The sequence below is a fragment of the Colletotrichum jinshuiense genome, chromosome 1, assembly GCF_051148585.1.
Source record: "Colletotrichum jinshuiense chromosome 1, complete sequence".
In the NCBI taxonomy this organism is placed as follows: Eukaryota; Fungi; Ascomycota; class Sordariomycetes; order Glomerellales; family Glomerellaceae; genus Colletotrichum; species Colletotrichum jinshuiense.
Genome location: NC_139302.1, coordinates 3,595,573 through 3,613,733, shown reverse-complemented (window position 1 = coordinate 3,613,733; position 18,161 = coordinate 3,595,573). Strand labels below are relative to the sequence as shown.

Here is an 18,161-nt window from a genome sequence, read left to right as displayed (position 1 = left end):
GTCGTCCAACGGCGCACATCATAGGCCGACGAACCCACTCCCGTATGGGTATCTATTCGCCGCTGTACGCTTGCGCCACCCGAGGCGATCTCAGCGCCTCTCTACTCCATTACTCGAGGGTGCCCGGGAGAGGGGAAACGTATTCTAAGAGGGCGAGAACGACTTGCCTCTTGTGTGCCCTCCCTTACCGCAGCGCTTTAGTGCGAGCAGGACCAGAGGACACCCCACCAGCGCCGTGTGACCATCTTGCGCGTCGGTGGCACCACGGCAGGAAGAGGAACCGCGGGCGGGCTGCACGGGGCTGCCGTCCGTACACCCGTTTCGAGTATGTGACGCCGTGCCACCGATCGTTCGGCCGTGTCACATACGCAAATCCCCTCTCTAACTCCCCGATTTCCTACTTCTTCTTCCCTTTGCCGGCATCCGGGCTGTACTTATCCTTCCAGATCCTGTTGGGTTGCGGTCGTCAGTCTCGGTGTCATGAATGTATTGGGTCATAATGGTGTTAGGTTATGAACAACGGCGCCAGGAACGACAGGTAAGGGGAAATAGGCAGAGATCGCGACGCAGATCCCGGAAGCCAGCATGCATCGGGGCTTGATGTATCCTGGCGGGCGCGGCGCGGCGCAGCAAGCGTGCAGCAACAGGTAATTGTGTGCAGCTATGGAAGCTGGCTGACATCCAAGAGGACGAAAGCAGGGCGAGCTGCCGCATTTGGGGGCAGCAAGACTCAGGAGCCTATCAATGCCGCAGCGTGCAAGTCATCCGCAACAGGGGCTGCAGCTCCCTAGATGATGCATGCCGACTCTGGGGAAACCGAACAAGCCAGTGTGGAAAGGACAGGCTCGACTTACCAGGAGTTACCTAGTGTTTTGTTGCCATTCGTCTCAGCCAACCGGTAGTAACGGGCTGCTGCGAACTGGACATGCTGTCAGCCTCATGTGACGGAATTGAACATGCGTCTTGCGCGGGTCTTTATTGCGGCCGCCTTTCACGGTTGTTATGTTGATGCCCAACCCAACCAAGCAACTTTGCTGACAGCCCAAACCAAACTTCAACCTGAATCTGTGCCATCCCATGACATATGCGGTTGCCGATGCAAGCCACATATTATACGGGGCTGTTGAGGCTGATACTGGGTTTCCTCAGGGGCCGAGTTTGGCTATAGTTTGGCAAAACCCGCGATACGCAACACTGACGGCAAGAAGTGATATGTGATCCAACGTACCTTGTCCTTCTTGCACCCGAAACCCTCTAAATAGCACCAGGCAACTTCATTCATGGCGTCTGAGACAAGCGAGGCTGATTAGCGTACCAAAAACGCATGCATTGGGCCTCAATTGCCGGAAATCGCATCATGAGGGCACACTCACCAGTATCTCCAAGGTTCGCCGCAGTCTCATAGTACTGCCATTGGACGTTAGTTTTAGTCACTCGGGCGAAACTACGACTTCGGGGGCGTCTTCATCCTCTTGAAGCCCTTGGGATGGAACAACCTACCTGTTTGGCCGCGATTGGGTCTTTCGTCGTGCCCCAACCATGTCGGAATGAATTCGCCAGCTCAAAGATGGCCAGAACGAGCTCGCCCTTGGCAGCACCACCCTTCTTGAGCCCAGCCTTCAACGCCATTTGCTCGACCGCTGCCGCGTTCGATGCCGCCGCTGAGAGGTATTTGATAGCCCCTTCTGGATCGGGCTCGCATCCCCAACCGTGCCTGTCAACAGCCCCTGATCAGTATTTTCGTTATTGGCCCAGGCACCCAAACATCGCGGCACCCATCAGAGCTCCCCAAGATCCCCAATGCAATATGATTGCCCGGCAAACTGTCAGGTCGGCGCATGAGACCTTCTCATAGGCACGGGGATGCAAGGTCGACGTTGCCGCTTAGGGTCGAGACCGGTCTAGGCAATGCACTTACCTCAGAGCAAGGCCATATAGGAACTGGCTGAGGGTGTTATTCGCCCCTTTCGGATCGGCCAGACGCGCGAATATGGCAGTCGACTTCTCATAGTCCTCCGCCTCGTGCAGCCGGATGGCCTCTTGGATATCCTCGTCTATGGCCGGCGACGACACGGCTGTGCTCGGCGATCGACCCCTTGCCGTATCCCCTGGCCCATTATCGCACGGCGTTTCCGGCCTGCTCTTGTTTGCTGACGCCAGGATCGTCGCGCGCTTCTCCCACTGCAACTCGTCCTGCTCAGCCTCGGAGGTGGTTATGATGTCGGGCAGGTTTTGCGGTACGTTGTCGGACGAGACTGGCGAGCGGCTGAGATGCAGTCGTTCCGATAGACGCCTTCCGTCTTTCCGGCTGGACATCGAGCTCGTTTGCGACGATGCAGACACGCTGCGCGAACGGCTGCCGAAGAAGACATCGAGACTGCGCCGGGGCTTCTGGTCCTCCTTGGGGTTCAGAAGCTGGTCCGGGTTCTCGAATACGGGATGGCTCGGAGGGTGGATGATCTCTTGGGAGTGTGTGTCTGATCGGATGAACTTGAATTCGGGGGCTGCTAGCCTGTCCACTGCATCTTGGCTGCTGGTCTCGCCGTTGTCGAGGTGGTCCTTTTTTTTGAGGATATCGCGTAAGCCCATGATGACGTCTGTTGATTAGTGCGCTTCGGATGACCGCGGGAGTGAAAGAGAAGGAATGAAAGATGGGGGGGGGAGGGCGCGCGCGCGCAAATGTGTAAAACAGAAATAAGAGATATATCGGAAAGAATGATCAAGCATCCATGAGGAAGCAGCTGCTTATGTTGGTGCAATGCCGTCACATTTGGTGCTATTCTCAGCTTCGGGAAGAACGAGTGTGTACGGTCAATCTAGGGGCTGAGCTGATGGCGGTGCACTTCAAGGACGCGAATCCCCCGAGGCACTCTCAAAGCAACCACGATGGCCACCAAATGATGGGTCTCCGTTAGCGCCTAGTCAGCGTTTAGCTCGACAAACATAGGCTCAGGCATCACTGAACGCAGCGTGTGGCGCTGGCCTGATTGAACGGGGGCTGCAAGAGGGGTCTTGGAGGACCTTGTGTGTCAGCGCAGGAAATGTCATCGAATGGGGCTTTGTCTTCAGGAGCCCGCAGGGATCGAGGCATGGCGGGGTAAATTTTAATGTAAATTTTAATTGATTTAATTGAGACAACCGAGAGCAGTTGGGGACGGCCCGCAGCCGGAAATGATGCTTGTCAAGGCATTGATTGTTAACTTGGGCTTGTGTAGACTTTGGCACTGCAACCATGTATTTCCGACTGGATGCTTTTTCATTTTCCACACATGATTAAAGGAGCGATCGGCGGGCATCTTTGTTCCAGTCCAAAGTACTATTGTATTATGTTCCACAATTCTTTTCTCTCTATCCTTTTCTATGGATGTTGCTTCTTCTTCTTCTTCTTCTTCTACTACTTCTTCGTGTGTGGTATCAATGTTCTAGTCGTTCCATCGTGGGCATCGTTTGTTGTTCTTTTCCCGATTGCTTCCGTAACCTGAAATACGCCCGCCACGAGGAGACTCAAAGTCTCCCAAGTATAGACTCCCTCACGGAGTGGATAGCAAACATGTCAGTAAAGAAGAGTGGCCGTAGCGGCCTTCTCAACAAGTAGCACGAGATCACGATCAGAAAGAGATGAAGTCCTTCTGGACCTTGAAGTCAGTATCATCACCGACGCCGTCGGTGATAAACTCTTCAACCTCGTCAGAGTCCACATCGTCGCTGTCGGCAGATTCGTCATCGCTCGACAGATCTTCCATCTCGTCGCCATTCGTGCGCTTCCGAAGGACGCTTGCCCTCTCGCGATGAAGCAGCTTACAGCCCTTGCTTTTACACTTGCCCGTGTTGCTGAAATCGGGGCATTCGAAGACGTGTCGCTCATCGCACTGGTCTCCCTTGTCGCAGTAGCCGTACAGTCCGAACGAACGGCAAACCAAGGCACCTGGAGATACACTAGAGTGAGCATAGGGGCAGTTGGGATTGGCACAGTTGCCCTTGATGAAGTGAACACATGTTGGGGTGCGTTGGGGCGTCAAGTCATGGGAAAGATCACATGACTCCCCATTAGCGCAGTTCCCCTTGTGTAGCAACTCTCGGCAGACGGCAACTCTCGAAGCGTCGTGTATATATCGACAAACTGGCCCTTTCGCGCATGAACCTAGATAACAATGGCTGTGGTTAGTGGTGTCCAGTACTAACATACCCACTTGAGCAATGATTCGTCAAGCTTGTCTGAGCGGATAACGGATGGGTAGTCGGATGAGAATGTGAATAAAATACCAGTCAGCGAGAACATGCTGCAAGGCATGTCGACCTTCTTGACGCCATTTTGGCTAGGAAGTGATTGAAGTCAGCGTTTGTACATTCACGGGAAGGCGGACATACCGTTGAGCTTGAAGTACACCAGCACGGTACAAATTGCCCGTCTTGCTTCGGTGGAATTTGACGCCTCCGACGAAAGCGACTTTTGGGGTGGCATTGACGGGATGAAGATCTCCTAAGCGGTTGTGAGTGTGTTCCTTCGTGGTGGCGGAAAATCGTGACGACGCACCCGACACCTTGATAAGCTTGCTACCATTGTGAGCGACGCGGAACCGGATTCCTTGAATCTCAACCTCGTGTGTGCCTGTAGCTGTGACATTAGTAGACGTGGCTGGCGCGCTTGCGTGCCCGCCATAACGATGGAAGTGGTTGGCGAGTTGCGATTGCTCGCGCGCATCTTGATGACGAATATTTTGTTTTCTGGAAGCCTCGATGGCCTTGACATGCGCCTCGTTATTCTTCTCGTAAACGGCCGAATTGATCAACGACCTCTGACCGCGAGTATTCTTGGAGATCCAAGAACCCGAGGAACTGGTCGGGCCAGAAGCCTCGGGAGTAGGCGAGTCAGAGGGCGGTGTTTGCGTTCCACCGTTCACCACCAAGGATCGATGGCGAAACCCCGAGGGGCTTCCACGGTTGGAGGGGTACGGCTGGACACGATGCTTGTAGGGGAAACCGCCTTGCCGGTGTGTAGTATCTATATCGTGTAAGCGCCAGAACCTTCCCGAGAGGGATCATGACATACTCCGAGTGTAGGAAGCTTGTGTGCTTGGTACGGACTGGACGCCAGCTTGTTGGGCCTTGTGAAGATTGATCTTGCCTGTTTGCCACCAGGTTAGAATGGGTGCGCTTTTCGACATTTGTTTGCTGTGGGACATACCAGCAAGTTGGCCGATCCTTGCCAACAACTCCTGTTCCTCCTGAGAAGGCATTTCTGGTATTTAGAGAAGCCGCGCAGTATCTCCGGGGTGAGCGCTGGGTTTTGCGACGATGTTGATGCTGTTGCGACTGCGATGATTATGTTGTCGGGGGGTAGAAGATGAGATCACTGCAGTGCGAGCAAACGCTTTGGCTTTGCCCTCGATCGGGGGGCTAGTGGAGACAAACAGATAAAGACCCACTTTGTAACGCTGAGGACCCGCCAACCAATCCCAACTGAGAATGGTAGCTGCTGCAAGGCTGAGAGAGAAAGTATGAGCTTCTCTTCGTCCGCACTTCCCTCCTTGACTTTGGTGAAATCCGTCTGAAGCTATTTTCGCGCCGACATTGTTCGTCGAAAGAATTGCCCATTGGACCCAGGCTTGCCAATTTCATATTGGAGCAGCTCTTGCATACCATCTTATCGATCACCAAAACTCTTCCGATTCGACCATCTGCCAGCGGTTTGACCTTGAACAGCAAACGCCTTTTGTCGACACTTCCGCGCCCTTCTGCCACCTTCCCCCCCCCCCCCCCCCCCCCCCCCCCCCTGACGATCTTTGCGACTTTTGAGGTGTCTCTTCAAACACCATCACAAAGAATATGGCTTCTTGGGATCTTTTAGACGATCGGGAGGAGCAGGAGCTGCATAAATCGCGCTTGGTCAACATCGAGGAGAAACCCTTCAAGCGAATTACCAAGAGGCTCGCGTCCATATCATCGATTGCAAACGCTCAGTCGAAGCAGCAACCTACGCCGCCACCCGATAGTGCAAATGGCGAGAAAGAGGCCGACGCCGAAACGAAAGAAGAAGCTGCCGCCAAGACGTTGCGAGAGATCGACCAGATCAAGGACGATCTTACCCTTGATTTTGCTGCCTTCGACAGCAGCATCGCCCGCCTGCAATTTCTCCTCGACGCCAACGTACGTGAGCGCGAGCGCTATAAGGCTGATCAGCAGCGCATTCTCGAGGAATGCCAAAGCGTCCGGGATAACAACGCGCGGCTGCGCGAGCAGCTAGAGGGTGCCAAGGCCACCCTGACCCAGCGCAAGGAATATGACAAGCTTGCCAACGCGCTCATGGCTAAAGGTCTGCGACCGCGTGGAGAGCAGGTGTCGAATTTGAAGAAGCTGGAGGAGGAGATTCGTGATCTGGAGCGGGAAAGCGAGACATATGCCGTTACATGGCGGGAGCGTCGCGATCAGTTCAGCAAGATTATGGATGAAGGCATGCTGTTGCGGAGGCAGATCCGCGACGAAAAGGAGGAAGTGGAGAGACGCGAGGGCATGAATGAGGACGGAGAAGAGGATGGTGAAGCTTCGAGGGGTGGACAGACGCCTCGGCATGTTTCTAGTGGCAATGTCACGCCGCACCCAGAGAGCGGCGCCGTACCAAGAGCAACATCAGCTCAGGATGGCCAATCAGAGGATCAGCCAGAGGGTCTGAAGCCACGTCCTGGTGGCTTGGGAAGCTTCTCGCGGTCTGGCAGTGCTGTGCCGAGCCAGAGTGGCACGCCTCATCCCCAACACGACGACGACGAGATTGAGGAAGGGGAGGATGTTGAGATGGATGATCACCAAGACTCTCAGCGTACTTTTGGAGGAGATACGCCTCATATCACGGTCGACGGGCCAGAGAGGATGGAGGTTGATAATTAGAATCGAGCATAGTACACTGTTTCAAAGCTCATAGGAACGATTCCTCAATTGAGATACCCATTAAAGCAGACCGTCAACTTGATCATGACGCTTGCCTTCCGTTGAACACAAAGCAATCCCTAACCCATTCTGCTGACACACAAGAACAGAAACACGAGTCCTTCAGGACGAGCCGGTGTCCGTCACATAGACCTTCTCCTCCTTTCCCTTTTCGAGCGCGAGCTTCGCCGTGGCCACCTCGTCGGGTGACGCACCGCTGCTCTCGGCGAGGGCAATCTGCTCCTCCAGCTTGGCAGTCGCGTCCTCGACGCGAGTCCTCAGGGCGGGGAAGACCTTCTGTGTCTCCTCCACTGCGAGTTTCTGGCAGACAGTCAGTCGGATGCTTCATCAATCAGAGGACCAAGCCGTCACGATTGATACCCGAGCTAGCGGGGTCGTGTATAACTCACCAGCTGTCTGAGCATGTACTCCCGGTTTCCGTCCTCATCGGGCTTGCCCTCTTTGATCTCGGCCTCGAGCGTGGCAACCTTTCCCCTCTGCTGGATGAGCTCCTTTTCATAGGAGATCTCCTCTTTCAGAAGTCGGGTGACAGAAAGGGTTGCGACGGTGAGCTGGGAAGGGGGCGCCATGGTGTCCTGGGTTTTCTAGGCTGCGGTGGGGTTAATTCTGATGGCGGGGATTCAAGTGGTGACGGTGGTGGTGTCGTCTGAAGTGAAAGAAGGTTAGATGGATCGTTCGGGTATCGATTGAGAGTAGCCCGTGAAGTATTTCAGAGTTCTGCCTTGCGGTTCGCTTGCCTGTTTGTTTCCTGCTTTTGTTTACATGGGATCCCGGCTGTTCAAGCTGCTTGGCTGGCTACGTCAGGTGCGCAGACTGGTGCCTTGAAAGTTCGATTATTTGGTGGGGGTTTCGTGGCGGGGTGCACCCCAGCAATCTTACCTCAGCTCAGAACTACATCCACTCATATTGAAATTCAACATCTTGAATTTGACATGTTTGCATAATTACTGAATCACAGCACAACTATCGCAATATGCCGATAACAATAACCTTCGACACAACCATGGCAATCCTAGAAATGAGGCCAAAAGAAGATACCCATAGGCGTTGAATAACGCAGCATAGCCGACAACTACAGAAAAAAACAACAAACATGCCTCACGGGGTCGACGTCTTGAGAGCTCGTCTGCCCAAGACATTTTTCTCCACACCCACATTAAGCGCAGATCTTGAGCATCAAACACATACGACAACAACGGTTCTTCTTGAACCTTTTCGTAGACGAACTAATTGGCAGCACGGATGACAAAGCTGGCGGAATGAAATAAGACAACTTCGGTTCCACGGGTGCAGTGGACCCCAACGGCATAGGATTCGAGGACCCAACACCATTTTTCAAGCACAACGAACCAGGCCACGAGAAAACATTGCTCCCAAAAATCCCTATCGATGACACTAACTTGCACTGCGTGAGGTTGTCCGAATCGGAGCTAAGTGTCAAGAAAGAAGACGGGGGAGAAGTTTGTTGAGTTGTAGGTCAATTACGAAGATACGACTATCTGGGTAAGAAAACAGTTCTAGGGAGTTCAGTTTCTAATCCAATTAGAATCGGACAGTTCGTATATGAAGTGTGTTCAGTCGAGAAAAAGAAGGGGGGGGGGGGTTGAAGCAACTGCATTCCGCCGACCCACGATCTCAATAAGCACATGGCAAATTCCAACACTCTTTTCCACCACATACGACCATACCTGGTGTTGTATGTCTTTTTATCATTTTGTTGGGATGGAGCTAATAAAATTTCGAGAGAATAAACATACCGCTGTTACCTGACTGCTAGACCGGCCTAGCTGAAAACAGATGCTTGCTTTCCCCTTAGCAGCAGCATACGGTGTCTCTCATTCTCCCATGCCCTTCTGAGCCCGTAGAGAGCCGAGATGGCTTAAAGAAACCTACGCCTTGCCTGTGTCTCTGTGTCTGCTCCCTATCACTGGTGCCATCAATCATGCTTAATTACCCCCTCCCTACGCCTTCCCACCTCTGAGACGTTGCTCAATCCATCATCCTACAGCATTGGTATTGCCGTTTGACGGGCGTGATGCCAGCCACTTTGGATATCTTGTTAGAGACATGATCAATATAGGATATGTTGGGAAGGGGGGCCTTACGCCTGACGGACTAAGCGTTGGTTTCTTGCCCGCTTCCTGCCTACACCATTACGAATAGGCAGATTCCAGATCACCTTCTGCGAGCCGTATAACTGGTCACTGCTCTGTCCGTTATCCATCCTGCCGTCGGGGAACTGACGATGTGCGCCATTCTTGCTCCGCCATGCCTTTGACCCTGCCACCGTCTCCCGTAGTTGGTTGCGGCTTCCTAACAGGACGTCAGTGCTGCCTTGTTCGGTTCATCGTGGAAACATCGCTCTGCTTCTTGCCTTTGCCTCGCTCTCCATGTTCTGGCTGATTGGGGGCTACCCAGGAAGGACATAAATGTCTGCCCATCCCCCCGGCATCTCCTTTTCCTCCTCTTCTTTTCTTCTTCATCCATCTTCTTCACCTGCTATCGCAGCAGCTGACCGCGTGCTGCAAGCTGGTCGAGAGAGCATTGGGCATAACGGACCTGGCGATTCTTCACTAACCCCTTCAGGCTTTGAAGGTAAGGCGGCTACAATCTTTGGTTTGCTGTTTGACCTGGTATTGCACTCCCTCCAAGTCGGACCTATCCCTCTTTTTATTGTCTTTATTGGCGTTTCCAGTAGGATGAAGAAGAGATCTCTTGTGACATTGACATCTGGAGGAATAGCTGTGGTGGCGATGGGCCCTGGTGCTGTCGGGTTGTTCTCCTGTATCCATCTTCTTCACCTACTTACGCAACAGGCTGTGTGCCGCATGTTGGTCAAGAGGCTGCAGATGTGATAGAACTGGCGGTCCTTCACTAACCCCGTTGGTTGCTGTACTGTTGAGATTGGGTCATGATGCGACGGGGAATGGTTGGAAGGAAGATGGAAGTGGTGGGAGAGGTCCCCTGTGGATGATCAGGCTGCTTATAGGAATAGATATGGCGTTGGTGTAAAACTTGTCTTTTAGCACCTTGATGGGGCTGGTGAGTTGCTGTTCACGTCTATGGTTTAGCAAGCTTGTGTGTCGTTAGGGTTCATAGTGCCATAAAGGTTGGGGATGAAGCGGCTAGATGCGTAGTGAGATGTGGCTACAGGCACAGGCCATCCGTAAAGATTCACTTAAAAAGCCTAGGCTATAAGTCCTGGCGTTGACTTGGCACGGCCGGCAGGGTTCCTGATATGACAACCTTGCCGACAGGTCATTTGGCGAAGAGCCAGGGCGGTGTTCATGGACCCAAACCCCCGAAGATCGCATTGCTCCCTGGGTGGGACATCTTACAGGCTGCACATGTGGGACACTTGGTTGATGCGGATGCACTGAATTATTGAGTTCATGTCAATTACAACCGAAAGGGTTGATTGAAGAAATCTATGTTCCTCCCTTTTCGTTTTCCGAACCTAGCATCGCATATTTTTGACCTTGACAACAACCCTACCAGTACATAAAAAAATTGGTGGTGCAAGAAAGCCTTCAGGCGTATGGTAATTTGCACGAAGAAAGCTACTCGCTGCCGTTTTAAGTGAGGAGAAGCCTGCACACATGTTAGATTGCCTTGCATAATCTCTAAATCGGGGGAAGGAAATCTTACGCGTTGACGCAACCGTCGTTCTCGGGGTTATCTAAGTTCAGGGTTAGCAAGACTGTCTCTGAAATGAGATCTCCTCTTTACGAACTTGTGATCTGAGCAAATCTGCCCCAGACAACCTTTCCGGAGGCTGTCGTCATTCCCAACTCGCTGACATTGACTTCGATGATCGTGCCCTTCGTCAAGACTCCAAGTCGGGTATACAGCGGCTCTTGGGGGTTCTTCTTGACACCCAGAATCGGCACCTTGACGGTGAGGCCCAGCGTCGGGTGGCTAACGTGGGCAGTCTTCTGACGAAGTCCCATAGGTCTAAAATAGATCGGAACCATTAGTTATGGTCTCACGCGACGGTGTTGATGTCAAACTAACCTGATGAATCGCTCGTGCTTGGGGTTCTGTCTCGTGAAGCCCTCACCCACGAAGGTAGGCTTCGTGATCATTCTCTTCCAGGACTTCTTATGTGTCTTCTTTCCCGTGTTGACGACGTTGAACATCTCCTCCTCAGAGATACCGCGGACCTTGGGCAGCGGCACCGCAAAACGCGCCGCCTTCTCGGTTCTCCTCTGCTTGATGGACGAGGACAGGGCCTTGGCCATGTTCGGGTCGTTACGGTCCAAGAGGTAGGCGGGGACGGGGTCGGAGGGCAGAGAGTCGTCCTTCGTCTTGACGTTGCGCTCCTCGAGGGCCCTGATCTGCTTCTTCATCTGGATCTTCTCGACACGGCGCTTCTCCTGCATTAACTTCGCCCTGAGACCTCTCAGGTTCTGCGCATCGTCGGATCGCTTATGGCCTTCACGGGCCGCGCGCTTCCTGGCCCTCTCCTCGGTGTCCAGCCTGTGAGTCGATAGAATCAGCGTCAGGTCAAAATTTGATGCGGGGACTGAGCAAAGCAAACATACCGCCGACCATGCAGCTTCCGCCATCTTTCCATATACTCGTTCTGAGGCATCTTGGCTAGTCGTTATGCTGGTTCGCTGGGATGTCGTTGGATGTTGTCGATTGCCGAGTGTGGTGTTCACGTACTTTTTTTTCCTACGCCACCTACTTTAGATAATATTTCAGATAAGATAAGGTGGGTGGGTGGGCTCACCCCGGCTACTCGAGAGGGGCCGGTGCGTTACGTCTCTCATAGGCCCGCTCTGGCTCCATTCACCAGCCACAGTTCAACGTCCTTAGTGCGCCCCAGGGTACTCCGGTTGTACATCGAAACAGTGTCTCGTCCATGAAAATTACCACGGTCTCGAGTACACAGCAGACAGCCGGCAAGGTTCAACAAACGTCTCAATTGATTTCACCGGGGGGGTTCTTACTGTCAACAATTTTGTGGGCATTCACAAGTGTCGATTCTCAGTAAATAAATATATAAAACCATTGTCCTCCTCCCCCGACCCTCGGCGCTTTCAAGCTCCAATGGCTACATGTCCCGTGTTTGCAGCGGTTTCGATCACATCAGCTGTCTCCGACACTGCGGACAGGAATGGCGAGTGAGAGGTCTTCTTGTTCAACTTGATCGCTGTGGGTCCCAGCAGCGCTTGCATCTGCTCCTGCGCAAAGAAGGGAATCGCTTTGTCGTCCTCACAGCCGAAATACATGCAGTCGATGTCGTGCCAAGGTTCGTACGTTACGCGCTCCTCGAAAGATACGACTGTCTGGTGCTTCAAGAGGCCTATGGCCCTCTCCTTTGCCACAGCAGATACGTCCTCATAGAAAGCCTCATCAGGGTCCAATACAAATATGCGGCCATCCTATCAGTAACATATCATCAGTATCTCGATAATGCCGCATTGGTCTCAGACATAGCGTGGTAAGCGTGAGCAACTAACCTCGACTTTGGTCCAAGAGGGAAACACATCACCAGTCAAGCTCAAGATGCATTGCCCCTTTGGTGCAACGAAGGCAGCCATGTACAACAACAAGGCGACTCCGCCGACCTTGTTCTCCTTGGCTCTCTGTTTATATCCCAAACCCTTGACGGCCTCAGCACCTACAAGGCCGCCATAGGAGTGGACAACGAGAACGATCTCTCTGCCTTGGTCGGCAAGCTCTTCGAGCACGGTTCGAACAGCAGCGGCATCATCGAACATGCCCTTGGTAGGAGGCTCGGCCCCGACGGACTGATACGCCACGCCCTGGGTTTCGTATCCTCTCATGTGTAGTTCATCACGGATCTCTTGGAAGTGCTCTGGCAAGTGCCAGGCTCCGCCAGCAAAGACGATAACAGGCTTAGTCGTCATTGTGGGATTGGGTTGGTGCTAACCGTTGTCCTATCCTGGATGGAAGTGATTATCGAAGGAAGCAAAGATGACCTGGGACCGGGTAGAGAAACTATAAGGCACGACTAACCTGGTATTTAAATACGAGTTCTTCAAGTATGGCCACCAAGTGGGGATGTCCTAGAAATGGGAACTTGGCCATCATCAACTGTAAGCGCTTGACCAAACTTGGGCATAAAGTGGCATTGGGAAGGCCCCTCGAAGAAACATTCCGCATTAAGCTTTTGAAAAACACTTTTGATCTAGAAGCACTGGGGTTGGCAAAGTTCTGGACCATCAGAGCTGAAGCTCCTCAGCAGGTGGCATCTGAGAATGTCTCACGACTTGACCGGCGATTTGATAAAGTCAGTGATGCGGCCATGGTGAAACCACCATGGCGGCTGCAGGAGGTTTGAATTTCACCATTAAGTGGTCTGTTCTACCTCAGCCGTAGTTTCCAGGAATTTGCTTTTATCTAGGGATCGTGGCGGCCACTATAGTAGTGGTGGCGCTTGTCATACCTCAATTGTTCACGTCGCAGCTTCACCGCACATCTCAGAGGCAAAGGCATTAGATACTAGATATCTAGATAAAACGCTCCCTCATGATTATTTCCTCCTTTAGATTTCGTTACAGAAACTGTAAGATTTGACTTCAAAAACACAAGAGTCCAATGAAAGATATATCTCATGGTCCCCAGAAGGAGCCACACACACGCCCTCGACGATCGTCGGATTAAAATCAGATAGGTGGGGGGTTTTCAGCTTCGCAGCCCCCGTCTCCCTTCAGTCAAAGTCAAACGCAGTTTAGATCATGCGACTGACAACGTGGTCTTACTTCTCAAGTGCGATCATACAGCCAGGCTTGGTATAGGGTGCGTTACTGTTATTCGAACCATTCGGGCAACTTCCACGCCCTTGCATAGCATTTGTTGAATGCCCAAGAACCAACCACGGGCACTGACATCTTTCGAAAGCTCATGAAGGCACCGCCAAGTCATGAAAGGAGTCTGACGTAAGAGTTGCAGTGCATATTGGCAGTCAGACGGCTCTGTTTTAGTTAGTCCAAGATGCCCCTTACTGATAGTGCATCGGCAAGCCAATAATCTGCATTCTCCCATACCAAGGTGTTGCACATGCCATTGAGAACTTCAACGAGCCTGTGGTTAAGACAGGAAAATGTTCCGGATGTCTTCAAGTGTATCTCTATAGTGAGGATTCCGCACCATCAGTTTTCTGTCCTCATTGGGTAACCTCGCCCGAAGTGTTAGGTGGAAGATGGCCATATTTGGCCTGGACAGTGTTATATTCATATTATTGTAATATGTGCAATGTTTGATATGGTCATTCCATTATCCCACCAATTGTCCATAAGCGTTGAACGAATTCCTTCCCCTCCAGCTCCACCGACGCTGTGTCTCCTTGCACACTGATCGACGCCCAATCACAGAGAAGTCATGCATGTCTACTATGCACCGGTCCCCTCTAAGTAACTGGTGGCTATCCGCGTGAGAATCAGAGATAAGAGGGATAACTCCGTTGAAAATGTATTATATGTCTAGTTGATCACAGTATCACCGGCGCCGAACCGTAACTATACAACTTCACCACAAAAAGGACTCGGTTCTTGATGTTAATCGAACAATCCAAGTTTATAATAGCGTACTAGGGCATCTTGAGCGTTAGATTGCCTATAGACGATGCAGCGTATGCTCACCAGATCTGTCCAAAGTCGTCTTGCAGATGCGCTACCAAGACCAAGGCAGCAAAAGATTTGAGCGGCTTGAGAAGATCCTCTATCGCAGTCTGGAACTTGGATCCACGATCAGAGTCGTTGGCCCGGACAGGGACGCAGAGGTGGGACTCCATCGAGCCTTGCATGAAGCGTTTCGTTTCCCCGATTGGGATGAACAATTCTTGGTCAAATTGGCAAAGAAGTTGATTGAAAGCGGTGCCGACTTCACATAGAAGAGCCATGAAGGTGAAAAGACCATTGAGATAGCGCGCCAAAGGGGAATGACGTGCTTGATACGATACATCGAAGACGAGATGAGGAAGCAGAGTCTTGATATCCCCGTAAGCTCTCGCCAATGAAGGGAAGATGGGGGTAGGGAGGTACAATCTGTTCGTCCCTGTGAGACATATGAAAAAGAGGTTGTGGAACATCAAATGATGTTGTTAAAGAGCCGGCAGGGAACCTCATAACAAAGGAGTCACCATAATCAAAATCTTATATATCATCATGCTCAAGGGGAGAAGATAATAAAATCAGCAGTTGTAACTATATTAAAGATTGAAATGTATGGATATCTTGTCAAAAAGTAATAATAAAAAACGAAGCACTCGCTAGTTAGGGGTATCATCTTTTCAAACACGCTCAAACCTCGACAGCCTCTCCTCCTCCTCGTGGTGCCTTTTATACACCTTGCTGACCTCCTCCAGATTCCTCTCGTGCTCCCCGTTACCGACGCTTCCAACATTGTCAACGCCGACAAACGGCTCCGACTCGATCCTCGAAACCATCTTCCCATCCTTCAAGAACAGCGCGGGGTGGCAACCCACGATGGCCAACAACGCATACCCGACGAGAAAACCTTCCAACCCGACAAACAGACCCTCGCCACCCGTCGCCAGGGGGCCGCGGAAACCCTCGGCGTACTCGGCGATCCTGAAGCACATCCTGCCGAAGAGAACGATCATGGCGGAGGGCACCGCCCCGGCAAAGACTCTGAACCGGCCCGTCAGGGGCACGTAGCCAAAGTCCCGGTGGAAGGTCGTGTAGCCGTACTGCCGGTACGAGCTGGCGGCGCGGAGGAGTATTGAAGCCAGGAGCAGGCCCGCCGCGACCAAAGTCACAAGCTGGATTGCTAGGCCGGCTAATACGATTTTCGCGCCGACGGGGTTCGGAGTGTAAGGGGTTTGCGAGGTGAGGGTGTAGGGGACGTCTTGGAAGCCGATAGCAAGGCCGACGATTTGGAGGAGAAGGGCGAGGCCGTCCAATGGGAGTAAGATGATGGTGTAAAGCTCGGGCTTGATGAAGGAGTGTTCTGTTCCCAGTGTCCGGACCATCGGGGCGAGACAGACGTAGATACTATAAGACGTCTTAGTATCACGGCGAGTTTGAGATCCGAGCCAAGAGGCTCGTGATGCACGAGACGTACCTTGAGGTGATGAACACGGGAGCAATGGTGAGCAATGCCTTGCTCTGCATGAAAGGGTACACGGCCCACGGATCGCTCCAGCCGGCCATGCGATCAACCCAGCCAAGCATCTCGAGTAGGCAGGCCAACGTGATGATGACAGAAAAGGGCGTCGTTGTATTCCGTTGTGTCGATCGGGCGGCGACGGCGCCATTAATGACGAGGCAAATTGAGGAGACGGCAGTGAAGATGGCGGCGGCGGTTACGGTAGGACGGAACCCGTATGGGCTTTCGGATACGTCGCATGTCGCGAGCGTGCAAGGCGATGAACCCATGATGAAGGTGATACACGAGAGTTCTCGTGTAAATCTTCTTCTTCCGGTGACAAAATAGTTGCAAGTTTTTTCTTAAATGTCAAGCTGCAATACACTCAATGAAGGGCGGCAAAGATGAGTGTTGGTGTGGGTGACGGGTTGTATTAGTCGGCGGGATCCTAAGACATTGAGAGACGGAGGCGAGGTGACACTGCAGAACTCGCTGCATCTCGCAGGACGTCCTGGCCGCGGCGCTTATATGTTCCACCGAGCATCGTGAGTTTCTTGCCTGTTGGGCTGGAACTACCCTTTCCCAGAGCCACGGGGATTGGCATCACTGTGGTGGCCGTGCTAGCATCCCGTCCGGTTGGAACAGTCTATTGTTAGAAACGGCGGTAGGTGATGTTGGCAGATTCCTGTGGGGAAAGGAAGTGGCAGTGAACTCCGACGGCCTTGCACCGCACCGAAAAGTGGGCACATACCGGGGCAGCACCCACGCTGGACCGTCCGACTCCAGGGCAGATTGAGCCCCGGGGGCCTGGTTTAGGCAACTGCACCTGGCAGATTGGGTTAGGTAAGCCGGGGTCCTGTTGTTTCTCATCTCCCAATCCAATATTTGTTCTAGGCTCACTCATCTTCTCCTCTTTTACGAATGCTTGAAATGACCTCCCCCCTTTAAGCTTTCCCTTGTTGCCAAGTCAGCAGTGTTTCCGGGGGATTTTGCTACCGAGGCAATTGACCTCATCCCCGTCCTCCGTCCTTCTAGGGTAAAAATCGGCGGGTGGCTGCCTACCTCCGTGGAGACTGCGCTTGCTTGTTGTACAAAGTCCAAAAGTTATGCGGCGCGGCAGACCTTGGCGCGCTTCTCGTCCAACATCGTGCCGCCTCAGCCCCCCCCGCTGATCCAACTGCATGCACTCAATTTATCTGCCTGGCCTCGCCAAGGATGGTAGCCATTGGCCTTGTTCCACCTTACTGCCACGCACTTTTCTCCCAGAAAAAGAAAGCCGTGCCGCCTGCCTGCTTATTTTTTGGCAGTTGAAATAAGGATTTCACCTTAGATCTCCACCATGGGAAGATGCCAAGTGATGAGGTGAACCCATTCCCCCTCTTGAGCCGGGAAAAATTTGAGACACTGGCTGGGACGTTCCGTTCACCGCTCATCTTAGTTCCACTGGCTGTATGATATTCATGCCAAAGACGACAGGCCATGAGTGAGATCTACATAGCATCACCTACGGCTGTTTGCTCACCATATGCGTAGTGCATTACTCCTGGCAGGGTACGAGTGCAGTTGAGACTCCATTACCAGGATACTGCAGCGTCCACATAAGGTCCTTGAAGTCGAGACTTTGTGATATTACATCGGGGGGAATTCAAAAAGAAAAAAATTCTAGCAAGTCGAAGAATCGGACTCAATTGAGTGCCATCGGCGGTTGCATTCCACGCACGAAGCATACAGACATGGCTAGGACTCGCGATGAGAAATCATTGCTATCGCTGGTAGATGGTCGACGCAAGTCTTTCTTAGCTTCAATTTACAATTCGTAAGATGGTCGGTTTTCTTGTAACTTGATTCAACTAACTGCTAGGTCTTACCCAGCACCTAGCTTTCATCGTATCCGGAAACCATGTACATGTGTTTTGTGGCGCTTGATCTACTCAATGAATGGGTAATGTCGCCCAGCTAAGCGCGGGCTGGAATATCGGGCTTGCGGCCAACGACACAGTAGCTTACGTACCCATGCCAGCACAAGCAATACCAATTTGTTAAAGGAGCAGACTAACACTCATACGCTAGAACAACCATGGTATTTCTTGTTTTGTAGATCCGTAAAGACATTGACGAGAAAAATGTTGACCTCCTCG

General features: G+C 52.3%; 7 protein-coding genes across 7 annotated transcripts; 1 reads left to right on the top strand and 6 right to left on the bottom strand.

Annotated features, from left to right (window-relative positions):
- Positions 1-397: 397 nt before the first annotated feature.
- EsH8_I_000907 (tetratricopeptide repeat protein) lies at positions 398-2,589 on the bottom strand (the record flags this gene model as incomplete). Its single annotated transcript, XM_083268320.1, has 6 exons — positions 398-449; positions 855-919; positions 1,229-1,287; positions 1,374-1,407; positions 1,501-1,714; positions 1,919-2,589. 6 exons carry the CDS (start codon positions 2,587-2,589, stop codon positions 398-400), a joined length of 1,095 nt encoding a protein of 364 aa, XP_083118758.1.
- Positions 2,590-3,608: 1,019 nt separating this feature from the next.
- Positions 3,609-5,237, bottom strand: EsH8_I_000906 (uncharacterized protein; the record flags this gene model as incomplete). The annotated part of the gene is made up of 6 exons (XM_083268319.1): positions 3,609-3,977; positions 4,187-4,316; positions 4,369-4,480; positions 4,535-5,002; positions 5,051-5,125; positions 5,186-5,237. 6 exons carry the CDS (start codon positions 5,235-5,237, stop codon positions 3,609-3,611), a joined length of 1,206 nt encoding a protein of 401 aa, XP_083118757.1.
- A 589-nt stretch (positions 5,238-5,826) lies between these two features.
- EsH8_I_000905 (Tho complex subunit 7-domain-containing protein) lies at positions 5,827-6,882 on the top strand (the record flags this gene model as incomplete). Its single annotated transcript, XM_083268318.1, has 1 exon — positions 5,827-6,882. The coding sequence occupies one exon, from the start codon at positions 5,827-5,829 to the stop codon at positions 6,880-6,882; it is 1,056 nt and encodes a 351-aa protein (XP_083118756.1).
- A 162-nt stretch (positions 6,883-7,044) lies between these two features.
- Positions 7,045-7,511, bottom strand: EsH8_I_000904 (tubulin binding cofactor A; the record flags this gene model as incomplete). The annotated part of the gene is made up of 2 exons (XM_083268317.1): positions 7,045-7,242; positions 7,332-7,511. The coding sequence occupies 2 exons, from the start codon at positions 7,509-7,511 to the stop codon at positions 7,045-7,047; spliced, it is 378 nt and encodes a 125-aa protein (XP_083118755.1).
- A 3,006-nt stretch (positions 7,512-10,517) lies between these two features.
- EsH8_I_000903 (rRNA-processing protein NSA2) lies at positions 10,518-11,536 on the bottom strand (the record flags this gene model as incomplete). The annotated part of the gene is made up of 5 exons (XM_083268316.1): positions 10,518-10,533; positions 10,591-10,621; positions 10,676-10,896; positions 10,957-11,421; positions 11,487-11,536. The coding sequence occupies 5 exons, from the start codon at positions 11,534-11,536 to the stop codon at positions 10,518-10,520; spliced, it is 783 nt and encodes a 260-aa protein (XP_083118754.1).
- Positions 11,537-11,987: 451 nt separating this feature from the next.
- On the bottom strand, positions 11,988-12,821 carry EsH8_I_000902 (alpha/beta hydrolase; the record flags this gene model as incomplete). Its single annotated transcript, XM_083268315.1, has 2 exons — positions 11,988-12,332; positions 12,411-12,821. 2 exons carry the CDS (start codon positions 12,819-12,821, stop codon positions 11,988-11,990), a joined length of 756 nt encoding a protein of 251 aa, XP_083118753.1.
- Positions 12,822-15,205: 2,384 nt separating this feature from the next.
- On the bottom strand, positions 15,206-16,313 carry EsH8_I_000901 (uncharacterized protein; the record flags this gene model as incomplete). The annotated part of the gene is made up of 2 exons (XM_083268314.1): positions 15,206-15,929; positions 16,000-16,313. The coding sequence occupies 2 exons, from the start codon at positions 16,311-16,313 to the stop codon at positions 15,206-15,208; spliced, it is 1,038 nt and encodes a 345-aa protein (XP_083118752.1).
- Positions 16,314-18,161: the final 1,848 nt, after the last annotated feature.